Consider the following 21,157-nt stretch of genomic DNA (forward strand, 5'->3'; position numbering starts at 1 on the left):
TACTCCACGCGAATCATGTTGGTTGCAATTTGTATGTGCCGTTAAAAAAGGCTTATGGATGCAATTGTGAAATTTATAATTAAAAGAGAAGATTGTTTGGAAACAAACGCCTCTTGAAACATTTCTGAAGGCGACGACTCCTTGTGCAAAAACCACCGAATGCTGAGCCAATGAGTGATCAACGAGTGTGCATTTAGTCGACGATGATGAAGAATAAACATTCTTTAACATTTGTAAGTAGTAAATAATTTCTCTATTTTTATAATTTGCTTGATTTTGCAGGCTATGTTATAATTTCTTTGGATAAATCAATCATTGTTTAAACATAAACTAATTGTCAGTAGCCACTGGCAGAGGTGAAAGTGATTCTTGCACTGCTTCTATTCGAATGAGTAGAACCCTGGAAAACAAGATGTAGAATATTTCAGAGACTGCTGGGAGTCATTGCAGTACAAGTAAACTCATGGGTTGTGTTAGGGTAGCTAACAATAGGAACAGGTGCATGTATACTTGCATGTACGCCAATGCTAGGAGTTTGGTAAATAAATTTGAGGTATTGCTCAAAGCATCAACGGTGGATATTGTTGGGATATTAGAGACGTGGTGTCACACAGATATAAGGAATGCAGAACTGGAATTTGGGGAGTACAACGTCTACAGAAAGGATAGACAGGATAGGATGGGAGGAGGGGTTATGCTATTAGTTAAGAAACACATAAAATCCAAGGAAGTGAAGCCAGTCGACATTGCTGGACAGTGCAGTGTCGAGTCAGTTTGGTGTGACATAAGCATTGGAAGATCAAAATTGAGAGTAGGAGTGTGTGCTATAGGCCTAATGACTCTGATGAGTATAATAAGAAACTGTACAGGGAAATAGAGTGGGCCAGTAAATCAGAGAGTCTTATAATGGGGGATTTTAATTTCCCAGATATTGACTGGAATTTGTGGATTGGTCACTCGCACACTAGCAAGGCTTTTGTGGATTTATTGCATGATTGTTTTCTAATTTAGCATGTTCGGGAGGCAACTAGAGGGAGTAATACTCTTGATTTGATTATCAGTAGTGATTCTTCATGCATTAAGAATCTGCAGATAAAGGAACCACTAGGTGGCAGTGATCACAGCGTGCTGAAGTGGGATTTACTCAAAGAGGTAACTACCATCAAGGGTAAAGGGAAGGGTTATTGCTTCCGTAAAGGCGACTACGATGGTCTGAGACAGTATTTAAATTCTATTCAGTGGGACCAGCTGATGATGTTACCAACAGCAAATTCAAAATGGGAAGCAGTCAAAGAACTTATCTTGGAAGCTACTAGGCTTTACATACCAACTAAGAAATATTGTTCAAGGTTTAGGCCTAAGTGGATGTCAGATGAACTAATGAGACATATGGCAGAGAAGAAAAATGCTTGGGATACATATAAATTAACACGTGACACAGAAGCCTATGATAGATATAAGTTGATCTGTAACCAAGTTACAAAGGAGGTTAGGCAGGCGAAGGCAGATTATGAGAAATCTTTGGCAAGGGATGCAAAGAAAAACAGCAAAGAGTTCTTTACTTATGTAAACTCTAGAAGGAAGGGGATGAATCAGATTGGACCACTTGATATCAATGGGTCAACTGTTGATGATCCTGCCCAGGTAGCTAACAAACTAAATGAATATTTTGCATCGACATTCACACATGAGGAGTTATTTAGCGAGGGGAAAGCCAGAGGTGTTCATCTTGTAATAACTGAGAGTAAAGTGGAGGAGAAATTGTTGAAGATAAACACAAGAAAGGCACCTGGGGTGGATGGGATCTATCCAGTTATATTAAAGGAGGCAGCAAAGGAAGTAAGCAAACCCTTAGCCATAATTATGAGAGCTTCCTGGGACTCAGGGGAGGTACACATAGACTGGAGATGTGCAAATGTGACCCCAATTCACAAAGAAGGATCAAAGGCTGACGCAAGTAATTATAGACCTGTGAGTTTAATTTCTGTTCCAGGAAAATTAATGGAGGCACTGGTTAAAGAAGCATTGCAGGATCATCTAGACAAGACTTCAGTTATAGCTCGGACACAGCATGGTTTTGTTAAGGGGAAGTCTCGCCTGACCAATTTGATTGGATACTATGATGCAGTCACAAAAGAACTGGATATTATATACTTGGATCTTAGAAAGGCTTTTGATACTGTTTCACATGGAAGACTGGTGCACAAATTGGAGCAGTGTGGCATTAAGTGCAAGTTACTGCTATGGATAAAGGGGTGGTTGAAAGGGAGAAGACAGAGAGTGGTAATCAATGAACACTTCTCATCGTGGACTAATGGTATTAGTGGAGTCCCTCAGGGTTCAGTATTGGGTCCATTATTGTTTTCTGTATTTATAAATGATACTGATGATTATATTGAATCAAGCTTAATGTCCAAGTTTGCAGACGATTCAAAGGTTGGCAAGGTTGTTAAGTACACTACTGACACTATGCTGCTGCTGCAACAGGATCTGGAAAGGTTGAACAGATGGGCTGAGAGGGCAAATGAAGTTTAACATTGACAAATGTAAAGTACTTGTTTTCTGTATTTATAAATGATATTGATGATGGTATATCAAGCTTAATGTCCAAGTTTTCAGATGATACAGAGGTTGGCAGGGTTGTTAAGGACAATCCTGATGCTATGCTGCTGCAACAGGATCTGGAAAGGTTGAGCAGATGGGCTGAGAGGTGGCAAATGAAGTTTAACATTGACAAATGTAAAGTACTACATATGGGAAACAGTAACCCCAGAGCAACATATCAACTGTGGTACTACACTGACAGTGGGAGAGAATGAAAAGGACCTGGGGATAATTGTGCAGGTAGATATGAAGTTTTCTGAGCAGTGCAGATGGGCTGCAAGAGTAGCCCATGGTGTCTTGTCAATGATATACAGGAATTTTTCTAGCAGGGATAAGGAGGTGATTATTCCCTTTTATACGGCAATGGTCAGACCAGACCTTGAGTACTGTTTACATGTCTGGAGGCCTCATTTCAAGAAGGATGTAGAGCTGCTGGAACGAGTACAGAGAAGGGCAACAAGATTAGTGAATGGAACAAAGGGTTGCTCTTACGAAGAAAGGCTTAGGTTTTGCAAATTTTACACAACTGGTTCATATACCTACCAGAATATCAGACAAAAACTCTCTCCATTGCAGAATAGAACATTACCAATTCTTGGTGTTATTCTGTTCTACAGTGGAGATTGTGTGCCACGAATGTTAGTCTTTTATTGTTTGGTAATATAACAGTGCTAAATGGGATCATCTGCTTGATCCCCCCCTCCCCCCCAGACTGGACTACTGTTTAAATGTTCTAATCCAAATTATTTTTCTGATTGTATTGATGAGATTATTACCATAAGGATAAAATCCTTTATTTAAAAGATTAGAGTTTTAATGGTTGAAGACCATTAAAACTCTTCCATTAACTGGAAATATTTGTATTTTTGCCAATGATAGTACACTACATTCCACTTTTAATTGGCTTTCAATTAATCCTGCTCTGCACAAACATCCATAACTTCTTGAATGTTCACACCAGTTCCTTAAATGCTAATTTTCAAGTAATTTTTCAGAAGGAAGGGATAAAACCAGTAGTATCCTATTTCTCACAAAAAAAAAAGAGAGAAAAAAAAAAGAGCCCAATGCACCTGCATCCATCAACAAGAACACATATTATTGGAGATAATTCTGACTTCTAACCTTTTTTGGCATAAGCTTATCACAAATATTTACTTCCTTTTGGAGAAAAACTGGGCTTTTTCTTTTACTCTCAGCATTACTTTTCTTCTAAATCACTAATCTATCCTTCCATGGAATATTTTTCATACATCTAAAGCAGTGCCCTTAAACTCTGCCCAGAAGATGGAAAATCTCTTAAACTCTGCCCAGAAGAAGGCAATCTAGTTAATTAGTAGACTTATTAGTCCACTCTTACAGAATCATTCTACACTTTATCATATAGATGTTCAGTTTATACTACATGCATTTTCTACAGGTATTTCCTAATCATTATTACTGCGCTAAACAGATTTTCCCAGCCTTAATTGAGGAACTTTTTTTTATACAAGATGTTATAGAGATTATGTAATTGGAGTTTTAGTTAATCAATGATTTTGTCTCTAGCTTTTCTAAATACTGTTGATTTCAATTGATTTTTTTCGTAATGTTGATTTTAATATCTGGGAGGGTGCTATTATTTGTCATATTCTACAAGAAATTTTATGTCGTTATCAGTGGTGTTTAAATGAAACTGAAACTCCTGTATCACTAGTACATCACTAATATGCTAGATCCTTAGTTTTGGGGGTTGAAGAAAATAGTTTAATGGCCACTTCTTCAAACCTGACAATGATTACTTCAGCTTGAGGAGTCAAAGGGTTACCCATACTGAAACCTTATCTCTTTTGTTGTGCCTTCTAATTATTTTCCTGAATGAATGAAATGGTGCTCCTGGTAATGCATTGCAATGCACTATATAATTTTTACAATTGGTCTGTAAACTTGATTTTGAAATGATCTTGAAATACAGCCATTGTTGTTTTCAAGCTGCGCGACCATTACATCCTGTTTCCTTAGGACAAAACTAAGCTGCCAACTTTGGATTTACAAAAGAAATGCATCTTTTTTTTTACTTGATTTGACTCCATCTGTCTCACTGTCATAATATAATTGGTGACAGAGTGCTTTTTCCTCTTTTCAAAAGCTCAGTTTTTCTCTGTTTATTTTCACCAAATAATTATAAAACTAAACTAAATTTGAATAAAAAAAAATTGCAAATTTCTGCTTTTTTTTTTTTTTTTTTAAGTAATTGACCATCAGGTTTGTGATAATAGCATCACTCTCTGTTATGTGCAATTATTTATAACTTGTGTAGTGCAGAGCAAATTAGCAATGTCTTTCAGTAAGATGCCAAAATTAATACAATGTAAAATTTCAGAAGACACACAAGATTTTCTGTGTATTGTAAAATCTGAAAAAAGGTTTTGCCTTATATGCTTTATGGAGATGAGGTATCTCTTATCTCCATTGTGGAAGTTGATAGCTTAAATGAATTTAAGGCTGAATTCGACAAACATTTGGAGTGACTGGATGGGTGAAATGGGAAGGTTTTTTTTTTTTTTTTTTTGGCTGATGCTGTACACCGATGAGCCAAAACATTATGACCAGCGAGTTGTTATTTAAATTGAAGCAGCTGCAGGTGAACTACAGCGTGTGTGTGGGGTGGGTCGGGACACGGTATAAAATACACCTGATACTGAACTCCATTAATCAATGTTACTCTTGTTCTTCAGATGGGAAAGACAGCAGACTGAGTTTGACAAAGGCCAAATTTAATTGCCAGACGACTGGGTCAGAGCATATCCAAAAGTACAGCTGGTGGGGTGCTCACTGTCAGCTGTGGTTAGTACCTACCGAAAGTGGTCTGAGGAGGGAAGACCTACAAACCTCCGGCGAGGTGTTGGACGAACACGGCTCATCAATGCTCGAGGTGAGTGAAGGCTCTCCCGGATGGTACGTGGCAACAGAAGAATGACTGTGGCACAACTTGCCGGTAATTGGAATGCTGGTGATGGGAGTAATGTGTCACAACACACAGCACATCAAACCCTGCTGAAAATGGGGCTGCTTAGCTGCAGGCCGCCCCGAGTGCCCACGCTAAACAGGGTTCACCGGTGACAGTGCCTACAGTGGGCACGCGAGCATCGAAACTGGACCTTGAGTGATTGGAAGAAGATCGTCTGATCCGATGAATCATGTTTCCTGTTCCACCATGTGGATGGCTGGGTACGTGTGTGTTGTTTACCTTGGGAAGTGATGGTGCCTGGATGCACCATAGGACGAAAACAAGCCAGTGGTGGCAGTGTCATGCTTTGGGCGATATTCTTCTGGGATACCCTGGGACCTGTCATCCATGTGCCGGGTACTCATGTCTACCACCTACCTGAACATCATTGCTGGCCAGGTACACCCTGTGGCGGTGCCGTCTTTCAGCAGGATAATGAGCCATTCCACACCGCCTGGATTGTTCGAGACTGGTTCGCAGAACATGAGGAAGACTTCCAAGGCTTCCATTGCCCTGGCCTCCAAATTCCCCAGACATCAATCCCATCGAGCATCTGTGGTTTGTGTTGGAACAGCAACTCCGATCTACGGCGTCTCAACTACGGACCTTACAGGAGTTAAAAGGATCTGCTGGTTATGTGTTGTTTCCCCAGATCGAACCGCCAATGCAGGGAATTGAACAGCGGTGGTCCTGATGCAGCGAAAATCAAAAATAGAACAGACAAGAGCACTCCAGTACAAAGCCACACTACTGACAAAAGTAAACTTAACTCGTTTTTATAAACGAATAATAAACTATAGATCGCAACGATCACAAGATCGTTTCGCCTTTGCGGCGATTTGTTTAGCGTTCGAAATGCAGCGATTCCCTGACCATTATTGGCCTTGTGGTCCTCTGTTGAGATGGGGCATAATGGTCAGTCTATTTTTTTTTTTTTTTTGTTTTGTTTTATTGTGAATGGTTTAAATCTCTGTTTGGTGATATTTCACATAAATTTGGACCTAGTGCCCATCAGAGGGGGCACCACTAAATTTCTATTTAATTGGCTTTAAATTTCAATGAATTATTATTCGTATAATTAGATTTTTTAAATTAATTTAAGAGTTTCCGTTGCAATATATTTTTATTCTTGTTACCCTTCTCTTCCCTCCCTGTTAGATTTGAATCTAGGTTTAATTTTGTTTTTTCGCTCTTGTCTTGCCGTACTGCTGGCATTATTTTATTATTTTAAACCTTATTCTAATTTATATGACTATATTTCAAGCATCATGTAGAGGAATATGCATTTTGCTGCCTCTGATGTATGCTGTACCCTCCTTTTTATTTTTATTAAGTAATACTTCTTTTCCAATATTATTTAAATATATATATATATATATATATATATATACATACAGGAAAACTTGGAAGAACCATAGCACAAACAATTCAAAGAAATTATTTTTCGGGAGAAAATGTACCTCATAACTCTCAATGATAAGAGAACACATTGTCTTACTGTCATTTAAGGATGTATGAGAGGTGTATAAAGATTATTTTTCAGTTTTTCACTTTAGTTTTTAAAATTGGTTAAAACTGCAAAAATGGTTTCATACAGCTAATATTATAGTTGTAAAATTTATTTAATTGGACTTTATAGTTATCTCTTATTAAATTATTTATTTTAATAAGATTTGATTGCCAATTAACATATAAAAATCACATGTAATTATTATTAATGATTATAAACATTAATTATTTTTGTATGGCAATCAGCTGTGCCACAGTGTAAGTGGCACAGCTGATTGCCATTTATACTATGGCACAGCTGATTATGCACAAAGTTTCTCAGTGTACAGAATAAGTATTGGACTCTGCCCAATACTTATTCTGCACACTGAGGAAAAAAAAAAAGTTAAGAGGGAACTGTGACCATAGCAGAATAAACCATAAGGATCATTCTAACTTAGTCATACAAGGTTGTGGAGAGCCTAAAACAAGAAAAGATTGGTTTTTTTGTACTTCAGTGAGGAAGTACTTTAAAGCTGCATAATAATTTTGATATCATATACTTGGATTTCAGGAAAGCTTTTGATACTGTTGTGCATGGAAGACTACTATACAAATTTTTTTTTTTTTTTTTTTTGTTTTGGTAGTTGTTGGCGCATCGGCTTCTGTGGCCATATTGCACCTCCCAAGGTTTTTGCAGTACTTTGATCCAAGCCCGAGGTGGGAATCGAACCTGCGACCTTTGGGTTGCCGGGCAGGCACTTTACCCACTCGGCCCTATACAAATTGGAGCAGTATGGTGTTAAGGGCAAGTTGCTTCTTCTTCTCCTTGAAGAAGAAGCAACTTCTCCTTGAAGAAAAAGAAGCAACTTGCCCTTAATACCATACTGCTCTAATTTGTATAGTAGTCTTCCATGCACAACAGTATCAAAAGCTTTCCTGAAATCCAAGTATATGATATCAAAATTATTATGCAGCCTTAAAGTACTTCCTCACTGAAGTACAAAAAAAAAAAGAAAAAAAAAGCAAGTTGCTACAGTGGATAAAAGGGTGGTTGAGTGGGAGAAGACAGAGTTGTAATCAATGGACACTGCTCTTCATGGACTAATGTTATTAGTGGAGTTCCCCAGATTTCGGTGTTGTTCCCACTGCTGTTTTCTATATTTATCAATGATATTGAAGTAGTTTTTTTTTTTTTTTTTTTTTTATGTAAACCCCAAACACGAGTGGTATTAGAACCTATAGTACTCAGTACAGTGCTTGAGTTGGAGGTTGAGAAGACGAAAGAAGATATTTGTTGACATTGGACTTGAACTTCTGTAGACTGTAATTTTTGGGAAATACGTATGATGGAAGGTTGTTCCAGAAAACAGCAGTTCAATGAATAAATGAAGAACATGAAAAGTTGGTTCTCTGAGTTTGAAGTTGGACAGTAAATGGATGTTGGCTGGTGGCGGCACGCGTTCGGACTTTTTTAAAGAGAGAACGGGAATTATAGAAGCCAATTCAGAAGAACAGTGCCCATGGAAGTATCTGTAGAAGAGGCATGCAGCAGAAACAGTGCGTCTATGAGAAAGCGAGTGGAGAGACTCTGTTAGACACGAGTCATTAATTAACCTAACTGCCCTCTTTTGAATTGAATCTATAAGCCTGAGAGAGCTTTCGCGGGCACCACCCCAGATGTGGGAACAATATTCCATGGCAGGGCGGATTTGCGATTTATACAGAGTAAGCAGCTGTTTGGAAGAAAAGTAATGCTGAGAGCGAAAGAGAAAACCAAGTTTTTTAGATGCAGAAGAAGCAATATTTGTAATGTGCTTGTGCCAGGAGAGATTAGAAGTCAGGGTAATCCCCAAAAGAGATATATCATTTTGCCTAGAAATTGGAGTGTCACTAAAGATCATAGGAGTAGAAGAATCCTTTTTGCGAGATATAAGACAAGACTGAGTTTTAGAAGGGTTGAAATCAACTAAGTTGTCTTTGCCCCTCTGGAGAATTACCTGAAGATCGGCATTTAAGGAATTGGTAGCAGATTTTCGAGAAGTTGAAGCTGATTGAGCAGGACAAGGTTTCTCAAAATGGAAAGTGGAATGCAATGTGCTATCATCGGCAAAACTATGGATAGGATTTCCAGTCAATGGAAGAAGGTCATTAATATACAAGAGGAAAAGAGTGGGGGAAAGAACTAAACCTTGGGGGACACCGGCATTAGTGGAGAAGTGAGAAGACAGAGAGCCATCTACCATCACCTTCAGTGAGCGATTAGAGAGAAAACTGGATAACCAATTACTAAAAACAGTTGGCAAACCATAAGATGGAAGCTTGTTTAGAAGACCTTTATGCCAAACACAATCGAAAGCCTTTGAGATGTCAAGAGCAACTACTTGTGTTTCACCGAACCTTTCCATTGAATTAGTCCATAAATGGGTAACATAAGCCAGAATATCTCACAAGGATCGACACTGACGGAATCCATACTGGCGATTGTTGATCAGACGGAAGGTTTCTAGGTAGTTTAAGAGTTGGTGGTTAATTGATTTCTCCATTACTTTGGAAAGAGTAGAAGTAATTGCAATGGGATGATAATTGGATGGGAGGGATTTGTCACTCTTTTTAGGAACTGGCTAGATATGAGCAAATTTCCAAGCAGAAGGAAAAACACCTTTGGAATAAGAAAGTGAAATAAGGCAGCAAAGAATAGGAGTACAGGTTTTGAGAACAAGTGGAGAAATACCATCGGGACCTGGAGCTTTCTTAGCATCAAGATTCACCAAAATCCTTCTATCCCTTTGAGAAGACCAAAGGAGACATTGAATGGAGCGTGTTGGGAATGGTGGGAGGTGTTTTACCAAGATCATTAATACATGAGTTGGAAGAAAAATGGGATGCTAGCAAGTCAGCTTCATCCTTAGCTGAAGTGACAACAGAACCATCTGGTTTGGACAGAGGTGGTAGCAGAGATGGGCAAAAGTTGTGGCCAATAGCTTTGGCAAGAGACCAGAATGCTAGGCTAAAATTAGGGCAAGAAGCAAGTTTTCTACTCTTAGCCTGTTCAAACTCTAGTTTGGACTGATTAATAACTGCTTTACAATTGTTGCGAGCTTTGGTGTAGGCAGAAAATGAAACTGAAGAATTAGAAACATGCCAATTACGATATGCAACATTTTTCTCGTGAACAGCCTTAGCACATTTATTGGAAAACCAATGTTTAGATAAAGGACGAGATTTTAAAGTGGAGTGTGGGATAAAGGATTCCATTTCTGCAAGAATAATTTCACTGACACGATCTGAGCAAACATTAGCAGTAGTAGAGGCATTTGATGCAAGAAAGCAAGCTTATGCAGCATCAGCCAGAAAAAAAAAAAAAAACCACTTCCACTTCACCCCTCTGTTCGTTCAAAATACCTGTGCAGCTGAGCCTTAAACTTATTTAGGCTATCAACTTCCACGACAAGGGATGGAATTCTGAGCGAGAGGAAGAATCCCATCAGCATTGAGCATGCTCAAACCATTCAAGGCTTTATATACCTCTATCAGATCACCTCACTGGTGCCTAGTCTCCAGACACTGTAATTTGCAAAACTGAAGCCATTCTTCGTAAGAGCACCCCTTTGTTCCATTCACTAATCTTGTTGCCCTTCTCTGTACTCGTTCCAGCAGCTCTACATCCTTTTTGAAATGAGGCCTCCAGACCTGTATACAGTACTCTAGGTGTGGCCTGACCATTGCCTTATACAAGGGAATAATCACCTCGTTATCCCTGCTAGAAAAATTCCTATATATCATTGACAATACACCATGAGCTACTCTTGCAACCCGTCTGCACTGCTCAGAGAACTTCATATCTGCCTGCACAATCACCCCCAGGTCCCTTTCATTCTCTATAACTGTCAGTGTAGTACCACAGGGTTGATACGTTGCTCTGGGGTTGCTGTTTCCCATGTGTATTACTTTACATTTGTCAATGTTAAACTTCATTTGCCACCTCTCAGCCCATCTGCTCAACCTTTCCAGATCCTGTTGCAGCAGCATAGTGTCAGTAGTGTCCTTGACAACCCTGCCTACCTTTGTATCGTCTGCAAACTTCGACATTAAGCTTGATATACCATCATCAATATCATTTTTAAATACAGAATACAATAATGGACCCAACACTGAGCGCTAAGGGACTCCACTAATAACATTAGTCCACGACGAGCAGTGTCCATTGATTACCACACTCTGTCTTCTCCCCCTCAGCCACCCCTGTATCCACAGCACCAATTTGCCTCCAATGCCACACTGCTCCAATTTGTGCAGCAGTCTTCCATGTGCAACAGTATCAAAAGCCTTTCTAAGATCCAAGTATATAATATCAAAGTTATTCCCTTCATCCAGTTCCTTTGTGACTGCATCATAATATCCAACCAAATTTGTCAGACAAGACTTCCCCTTAACAAAACCATGCTGTGTCCGAGCTATAACTGAAGTATTGTCTAAATGATCCTGCAGTGCTTCTTTAACTAGTGCCTCCATTAATTTTCTTGGAACAGAAGTTAAACTCACAGGTCTATAATTACTTGTGTCAGCCTTTGATCCTCCTTTGTGAATTGGGGTCACATTTACACATCTCCAGTCTGTAGGTACCTCCCCTGAGTCCAAGGAAGCTCTCATAATTATGGCTAAGGGTTTGCTTACTTCCTCTGCTACCTCCTTTAATATAACTGGATAAATCCCATCCACCCCGGGTGCCTTTCTTGTGTTTATCTTCAACAATTTCTCCTCCACTTTACTCTCAGTTATTACAAGATTCTCTAGCTTACTGCTAGAGTTGAATACACCTCTGGATTTCCGCTTGCTAAATAACTTGCTTGTTGATGATCCTGCTCAGCTACCTGAGCAGGATAATCAACAGTTGACCCATTGATACCAAGTTGACCAATCTGATTCATCCCCTTCCTTCTAGAGTTTACACAAATAAAGAACTCTTTGCTGTTTTTCTTTGCATCCCTTGCCAAAGATTTCTCGTAATCTGCCTTCGCCTGCCTAACCTCCTTGGTAACTTGGTTACAGATCAACTTGTATCTATCATAGGCTTCTGTGTCATGTGTTAATTTGTATGTATCCCATGCATGTTTCTTCTCTGCCATATGCCTCATTAGTTCATCTGACATCCATTTAGGCCTAAACCTTGAACAATATTTCTTAGTTGGTATGTAAAGCCTAGTAGCTTCCAAGATAAGTTCTTTGAATGCTTCCCATTTTGCATTTGCTGTTGGTAACATCATCAGTTGGTCCCACTGTATAGAATTTAAATACTGTCTCAGTCCATCGTAGTCGCCTTTACGGAAGCAATAACCCTTCCCTTTACCCCTAATGGTAGTTACCTCTTTGAGTAAATCCCACTTCAGCACACTGTGATCACTGCCACCTAGTGGTTCCTTTAGCTGCAGATTCTTAATGCATGAAGAATCACTGCTGATAATCAAATCAAGAGTATTCCTCCCTCTAGTTGCCTCCCGAACATGCTGATGTAGAAAACAATCATCAAATAAATCCACAAAAGCCTTGCTAGTGTGTGAGTGACCAGCCCCCAAATTCCAGTCAATATCTGGGAAATTAAAATCTCCCATTATAAGACTCTCTAATTTACTGGCCCCCTCTATTTCCCTGTACAGTTTCTTATTATACTGATGAGAGTCACTAGGTCTATTGCACACTCCTACTCTCAATTTTGATCTCCCAATGCTTATGTCACACCAAACTGACTCGACACTGCACTGTCCAGCGATGTCCACTGGCTTCACTTCCTTGGATTTTATGTATTTCTTAACTAATAGCATAACCCCTCCTCCCTTCCTATCCAGTCTATCCTTTCTGTAGATGTTGTACTCCCCAAATTCCAGTTCTGCATTCCTTATATCTGTGTGACACCACGTCTCTGATATCCCAAAAATTATCCGCCTTTGATGTTTTGAGCAATACCTCAAATTCATCAAATTTATTTACTAAACTCCTAGCATTGGTGTACACGCAACTATACATGCACCTATTTCTATTCTTAGCTACCCTAACACAACCCATGTGTTTACTCGTACCGCAATGACTCCCAGCAGTCTCTGAAATGTCCTGCATCTTGTTTTCCAGGCTTCTGCTCATTCCAATAGAAGCAGTGCAAGAATCTCTTTCACCTCTGCCAGTGGCTACTGTTAATCTATTCGTCTTTGTCTCCCCACAAGCTAGCAGTTTTCTGACCCTCCTAACACTGCCTCGATAGCATCAGCAAATATTCTTGCACCCTTTCTATTTAAGTGTATCCCATCCCTGTAGAAGCAATCTCTCCTGTTAACAAGTACAGTCCAGGCTGAAAAAAATTCTATCCCTTGAGCCTTGCACAATCTTTCCAGGGCCGAATTGATCGACAGGGCTCTCATCATATACTCCCTCCTATCGTGTCTGGGCAGAATTGCAGACACTTTCAAATTCAACCCTATTTCACGGCTTTTTTTCAACAGTGACCTGTACTTGTTAAGCAATTCTGCCGGTCTCCTACTCTTGATATCATTAGGGCCAACGTGTACATTGACATCAGAAGTTTTGAAACAGTAATCCGACCAGGGAAAAGAAGAAAAGAAGTCTCGCAGGTCATCCCATTTTTCATTCTTGTAATGCCAAACAACACGAGGTTGGGAATAGCCATGAGATAAAGGTTCCATTGGAGAAGAGAAAATCACCAAGTTGTGATCTGAAGTGCCTAAAGGACCTCTCACTTCGACCGTGTACTTAGAAGGGTTGTTTGTGAGAAAAAGATCAAGCGTGTTCGCTGTATCGTTAGGATTGTCCGGTATTCTTGTAGGTAAATGAACAATGTGTGCAAGGTCATTAGTAATTGCAAAAGCCTCACCGTGTACTTAGAAGGGTTGTTTGTGAGAAAAAGATCAAGCGTGTTCGCTGTATCGTTAGGATTGTCCGGTATTCTTGTAGGTAAATGAACAATGTGTGCAAGGTCATTAGTAATTGCAAAAGCCTCAGCGTCTCGACCAGCTGGGTCGGTGTGACTAGAAAACGGAAGCCAGCTGGAGTTGTGAACATTAAAATCACCAAGGAAAATTACCTCAGTGTTAGGAAAGTTGGACTGGAGAAAGTCAAGTTGCAAAGAGAGGAAGTAAAAGAGCCCAAGTGATTAGTGGAGTTGGGAGAACGGTAGAGACAATAGATGAATTTGACACAATGAGGTAGAGAGATTTTAAGCCAGCGAAGATTGCCAAGTCTCTGACAGGGAATATCAGAACGGACATATGCACAAGTACCACTTTTGAGGCGGAAGGAATCATACAGCGAATAATTTGGGCATCTGAGGTGAGCAGTAGTTGAATCAACCGATAACTGAGATTCTGTCAGAAAAAGTACATAGGGTTTGGCAGACTGCAAGTGGAAATGGACATCGTTGAGATTAGAATTGAAACCACGTATATTTGTGAAATGAATTAGGAAGTGCTTGGGAGGCTTAGATCTTTTCGCAGATAAGCTTGCTTTATTAGTTTGATAATTCATGGTGTATTCAATAGTAAGAAAAAGTGGGTGGGACATGCTGTATGAAGTAATGAAATTTTTGGATATGGCGTACACATGATAAGAATATACCCAGATCCTTGACATAACGTGGCCTCGACAATGCTCCCCGCATACACACTACTTGGACTCCCTCCAGTCACTATCTGGCAGAGTAGAAGTAGCAAGATTATACACTAGCTGATCCGGAAGCCTCCTAGAGAGTTACCAATAGGTTTGGTCTGGTGTACTAACTAGCGGCTGGCCTGCGAACACCGTTTTAGAGCTGTACCCTCGAAATGTAAGGAATATTGGATCTCGCCACGATATTCATCATAACCTCAAAAGTCATCAATCATACTGCATGATGGAAGAGATAGGGAAGGGTTGATCGGAACTTAGCTCTAGAGACTAAACATGGGTTCCACCACTTTAAGCCTCTAATAAGCAAAGTGGTGGTATTTCAATGGTTGATGAGAGTCATCTACCACCTAGTACTGCCTGGTAACATAGAGGGGCGGCGTTCCTCCATGTGGTGTGGGCGCCACACCTTGACCCCTGCTTACGTTGGTTCACACCTTAGTGGTCACCCACCATGTACTTGTGCATGGAGGTTATATCCAGGATTACTAACAGTCCCACCATCGTGAAGGTGCAAGCAGAGGATTTGGTTGTCACAAACCATCCGGACTTCGCGGAGGAAATTGGGTCCACTTGACTTGAGTGTCACCCGAATATCAGTTTCAGTTCTGTCAGCGTTTTAGACTCCCAGGTAGCAAGTACAGCTTGTCTGGCATATCTGAGAGAATGTCTGTGACAACCTCAAGGACCAATTTATATTAGGCTTAATGTCCAAGTGTGCAGAAGATACAAAGGTTGGCAGGGTTGTTAATGACAGTAATGGTAGTGTGCTACTGCAACAGGATCTAGAAAAGATGGGCTGAGAAGTGGCAACTGAAGTTTAACATTGACAAATGCAAAGTATTCATATGGATAGAAGTAACCCCAGAGAAATGTACCAGCGGTGTGGTACTACACTTAGAGTGGTAGAAAATGAAAAGTACCTGGGAGTAATTTTGCAGTCAGATATGAAGTTTTCTGAGCAATACAGACAGGCTGCCAGAGCAGATCATGGGGTGTGTTTTCAATGATATACAAGAATTTTGCTAGTAGGAAAAAGGATGTGATTACTCCTTTGTAGAATAGGTAATCACGTCTGTTAGGCCACGTCTTGAGTACTGTGTACAGGTCCGGAGACCTCATTTTAGGAAGGATGTAGATTTGCTTGAGCGTGTACAGAGAAGAGCAAAAAGAATGGCGAGGGAACGAAAAGATTCTCCTACCAAGAAAGTCTTAAATTTCGCAAATTGTAGCGTCTGGAGACTAGGCACTTGTGTGGTGATCTGATTGAGGTGTATAAGGCCTTGAACAGGTTGAGCACGCTGAATTCTGATGGGATTCTTCCACTTGCTCAAATTACAAACCCAAGGGGAATAAATTCAAATTGAGGAAAGATCAAATTGAGGATGGCTAGAAATTTGAATTTCTAGCCAGTGGATAGTTGATTGCTCGAACAAACTTCCATGTGTCATTGTGGAAGCTTAAATAAATAATTCAAGGAGGAACTGGACAAAATTTTAGAGAGAATGTATGTGTGAAATTTTTTTTTTTGGCATGATGCTACATAAGCTCATGTATTTGCTTTATTGCATCACATTCCTCTACTACTACATGGTGCATAAGTTCCTATTGAAAAATGATGTTCTTATAAATGCTGAGATAGCACAAATTTCATCAGTTGGCAGTGCATCATATCATTTTCAACTCTGCATTTTTTGTGGACAAGTTTCCAGTACTTTTTGGTCATTAAATATATATAAATAGATGAAGTAATAGATATTTTGCAGCATTAGTTCTGTCAGTTTCGTGAGATAACCTATGAGGTGCTATTATGAAAAAAGAAAGAATTGACGTATAGTAGCCCTTGGGGAATTGACAAGTGCACAAAGATGCTTGACATATAACAAATTATGAGAAGTAATGCTTGCATTGTCATTTTAACAATTCTTCATAGCAGTGCTGAATACGAGAGAATGCAAGGTATCTGAAAAGTTTTAGGACTAATATTTTTAAATGAAACTACTAGCACCACACTTTAGCCATTTAAACTAATCACTATCAAGTCTGAACTGGCTCTGTGCCAAGTTTCATCAGCGTGCACAAAGGCATTCTACTGGAAAGTTGTGTTTAAGTTGGAGTAAAATCATGTCTTCGTGGATTCAAAGACTTTGTAAAGAGTGGTGATAAAATTTTTTTTTTTGAAGCTTGGAAAAAGTGCAACTAGAACAGTTGCAATGGTCAGTTTATGGATATGAAACACTATCATGATCCAACATATTTTGCTGGTATGGGTGGTTTTGTGAAGCGTGGGAAGACATTTAGGATGGTACATGGAGTGGTTGCCCATCCCAGTCTCATATGGACTTGATCATCAAAAAAGTTCGGCAGCTATTAATGGAAGATCATTGCCTGTCCCTCAGAATGATAGCAGAGCGGCTTCACATCAGCAAGAATACCGTACTTTTGATTGTCTTCAAAGATTTAAAAAAAAAGGAAGTGTGCTTGCACTTTGCACTGCATACATTGATGTTTGAATAGAAGGAGGAATGAGTTGCTGCATGTTGAGATTTGATTAAGATGGCAGTGATCCAGACTTTTTTTTCAAAAAAAATCATAACTAATGATGAATCCTGGTGTTTTTCATATGAACCTAAACCAAAAATACAATTAGCTGCATGGGTTGGAGAAAATTCACCGAGGCTGAAAAACTCTGGTACCAAAAGTCTTGAACCAAAATGTTGCTGATTTTATTTTTTTAATTTGCAAGGAGTTGTGCACAAAGATTTTTACTGGAAGGACAGACAGTCAACTCTGACTTTTACAGACCAGTGATGGACCGACCGTTGAAAAGAATTTGGCATGTTAGGCGAGATGCAGCTAAGTTAGGTGAGCAGCTCTTGCTTCATGACAGTTTACCTTCATACAGTGCGACCATTGTCAAGCAGTTTCTTGCATGAAAGGGCATCACAATGCTTCACCATCCCTCGTAATTGCTGGATTTGGTGCCTGTTGATTATTTTCTGTCCCCCAAAGTGAAATTTCATCTGACTGCATCATTTTGAAAGCATTTCAGAGATCTAAACCAGTGTGATGAGGGAGTTGTACAGGATTCCACAAGATCATTTCCACATAGCTATCCGGAAGCTGTAAGACTGTGCAGAGAGGTATATTATGCTATGAGAGATGTATTCTGAAGATTAAATGGTAATAAATTTTTTCCTTGAGATGTCGATTTTTTAAGAAAGTAGCCCTAAAACTTTTCAGACACCTTGTATTCAGCCAGCTTAGAAAAACAAAAACTGAGTTCAGATCTCTTTCTAGTGAAGCTTTGGAAATGCTCCTGACAACCAAGTTTAGACAGCAAGGCCATCGTTATAAAAAAAACTATGATTCCACATTTCTGAAGAGTACAGAGTCTGCAATAGTAACTTTCTTTAGCAATCAAAATCAGTTGATGTTTAATAGAATGTCCAAATAAAAATCCATAGACAAAAATCATAGACAAAGTAGTTTAAAAGCATATTGTATTGGTAAACAAATATATGCATATTCTAATATAAAATGTATATGTTGTTAGTGAAATTTAAATATAGTGCATTGTGGACTTGACAAAAATCACCTGCTTTTCCCAAAAAATCTCTTTTACTCCTGGTTTTTTTTTTAAATGAACTTGTGCTTTTTGAAAGTCAAAAGTTGGTAGCTATGACAAAATAATACTAAGAGAACTTGTTTAATAGTACATGAGGTGGACACTACAATTGTTATATTTTGATGCACACTCATTTATTATTGAATTAAAATTTAACATTCCTGATTGATAATATATTGATTTCATTATAGGTATACAAATGAAGAATTTACATTTTACTTATCCTTCCAGACAGGATTCGCCAGTCTTGAAAGTAAATTATTTTCCTTTGATATTGATTTTTTTTTTTTTTTTTTTACAGATTCGATTGTTACATCATCAGAAACTAATTATTTTCAGAAGGGTTTAGTAAAATCCACTATATAGTTGACACAAATGTTACTGCTTACTATACAGCTGTATATTTACAATTGAATTTACAATGCAACTAAATTTTTTACAATATTTACAATGCAATTAAATATTTATTTAATTGCAATAAAATATTTACAATGCAATTAAATATTTATTTAATTGCAATAAAATATTTACAATACAATTAAATCTCTTCACCTTTATAATTTTTTTTAATGGTTTCTTTTCATAATTATATTTTTATATCATAAAGATGAGAGAATAAAATGATATTGTAAAACTGAAAATGCACAGATAAGATTTTTGAGCATGCTGGTATCAGTATCAGAGTACCTCGCCATGCACCTGCTGATTTACCGTTTGTGTGATAAAGTGATTGGGAACCACTACTCGATCTGTATTGGTTGTATCATGTTGTTGAAGATGTATTTAAAGAGACCAGTCAGGGAAGTGACAATTGAATAAAACAAAACTTTGCTGTAGAGAGTTTTTTGCAAATGCTAAAATCTGTGAAAATTTGGCTATCCCCCCCCCCCCCATTAGTAGATGGTTTGATTGACTATGATCCAAACCACTGATTATAGATCTGTGAAGGGATTCTCACCCAAGTAAAGGAAACCACACAATTATTGTAACATATAGTTTGGTAGCCAATATATTCCATCTTTATCAAGATCTCAGTAAGCATAATTCTGCCAATTGTCACGTGGTCACATGTGGGTGCTCATCTTACCAATTGGTAAGATGAGCACCCACATGTGACCATTTGACAGTAATTGGAGCCACCTGGCACATGGGGAGGGGAAGGAATTCAAATGTAGTTATCATTTGTTATCTATTTCCTTAATGGAACTGTAACAGGACAGTTGTGCTTTCATATAATTGGAACATTGTCCTGTCCATCTAAAACAGCATATTAGGTGGTGCTGCATCACTTGTATTGATAGCAACATTTTATGAGTGTTATTATCTTAATTGTGAATTATTGTTGTGTGAATCTTCTTACCATGTGCTCATATTTGCCTCTTGTTTGTCTTTTTGCAATTATCCTGTTGATTATATCCAGCAGCGACAGTATAATAATTTTGATATTTGTCACTCATTTGAAGAGATGTGGATTCAAATCCCATTGGAGACAAGAGGAATTCTTAGAGGCCTTTTCATTCAGGGCTTTAGTTAGCCAATGTCACAATGAATTATTCTGAGCTTTTCAGCCTGTGCAACATGCAAATTGACCCTTGTACAACTGTGATGTGCTGGCACAGTATAGCCTAAAATGCCAATTCATTGTAAAACTAACAACAACCAACAGCTCAATTTATGCATGTCAAGCAGTTTCATCTGGAGCTTTTGATTGTTCTTACCTTTTATTCCAATAAAAGGTACTGTTTATAATTCCCCTTATTCCTCGTGCCATATCGAACTGCTAGTCTGGATTCTGTTGGAGTCAGGATGGTGAGATACTACTATGACTGTGTACTATCCACTTTTATTAACAGCTGCCAGCCATTCTATTCTCTTAAAGTTCAGCTGCATGGACAAAATGTTAAAAATTTCTCTCCAGACAAAGGAGAGCTTCAAACATTAAAACTTGAAAGCGGAGTAGTGATGGCTGTTGTCAATGTTTAGCACAGTTTAAGCCACAAAATTTGGAAGAATTTATTCCAGTTGAACAGATGCAATCCGCTCTAGTAGAATGGATAGTGGTATTTGTAATTGGTAACCATTTTCTGCAAGTTAATTTCAAGACACAGCAATGTCTGAATTTTAGGGAGTGCCTGGGCAGGTAGGAAACGATTACAAAGTTTTAGGCAGTTGAATTTGAGGATTAGCGAGGGGGGGGTCATACTTCAAGGATGGTAGAGGATTGTGCCATTGACAGAAATCCCAGATGGTTGGGGGGCATTTATCACTCCTGTGAACATTTTTACCATAGTTACTGTAGCATTTTACAATAGTCATGCCTGCCTGATGTCAGTTAACAAAATAACAATGCAAAGTACCTGGGTTATCTAAGACTTCCACACACCCATTATGTAAGGTCCGATCTGCATTCTTTTCTTCTTTGTACATATATACGAAAAACTCCTTGTCCCTGTTCTTTGCTCTCTTAGCAGAAGGGTTAGGCCAGTGGTTTTCAACCGGGGTGCCGCAACAACATTCCAGGGGTGCCACGTAACTTGGGTTTAAGTTACTTAAACTTATTATTATTTTTTAATTTATATGTTTATTTCATTATAAAAAGGTGTACAGTATCTTTTTAATTTTGTGGTGATCTATAATTGATGTTTATTTAGTGCCTCTATATAAAGAATAAAATTATATACTGTATATATATATATAATTTGTATTATGAAATGTAATTTTTATAATTTTATTATTATAATAAATATCATATAACATATATATATATTTTTAATATTATG

The 21,157-nt window shown here is 38.6% G+C and overlaps 1 protein-coding gene across 1 annotated transcript in view; it reads left to right on the plus strand.

Annotated features, from left to right (window-relative positions):
* Positions 1–21,157, plus strand: part of LOC150086017 (uncharacterized) — a 210,007-nt gene that overhangs the window by 169,685 nt on the left and 19,165 nt on the right. The window contains exon 12 of the mRNA XM_090374773.1: positions 18,569–18,630. Coding sequence (XP_090230899.1) covers positions 18,569–18,630 — 62 coding nt within the window. The remainder of the gene's footprint in view (positions 1–18,568; positions 18,631–21,157) is intronic.

The sequence above is a fragment of the Mastigoproctus giganteus genome, chromosome 5 (assembly GCF_048544385.1).
Source record: "Mastigoproctus giganteus isolate SK-2022 chromosome 5, ASM4854438v1, whole genome shotgun sequence".
Lineage (NCBI taxonomy): Eukaryota > Metazoa > Arthropoda > Arachnida > Uropygi > Thelyphonidae > Mastigoproctus > Mastigoproctus giganteus.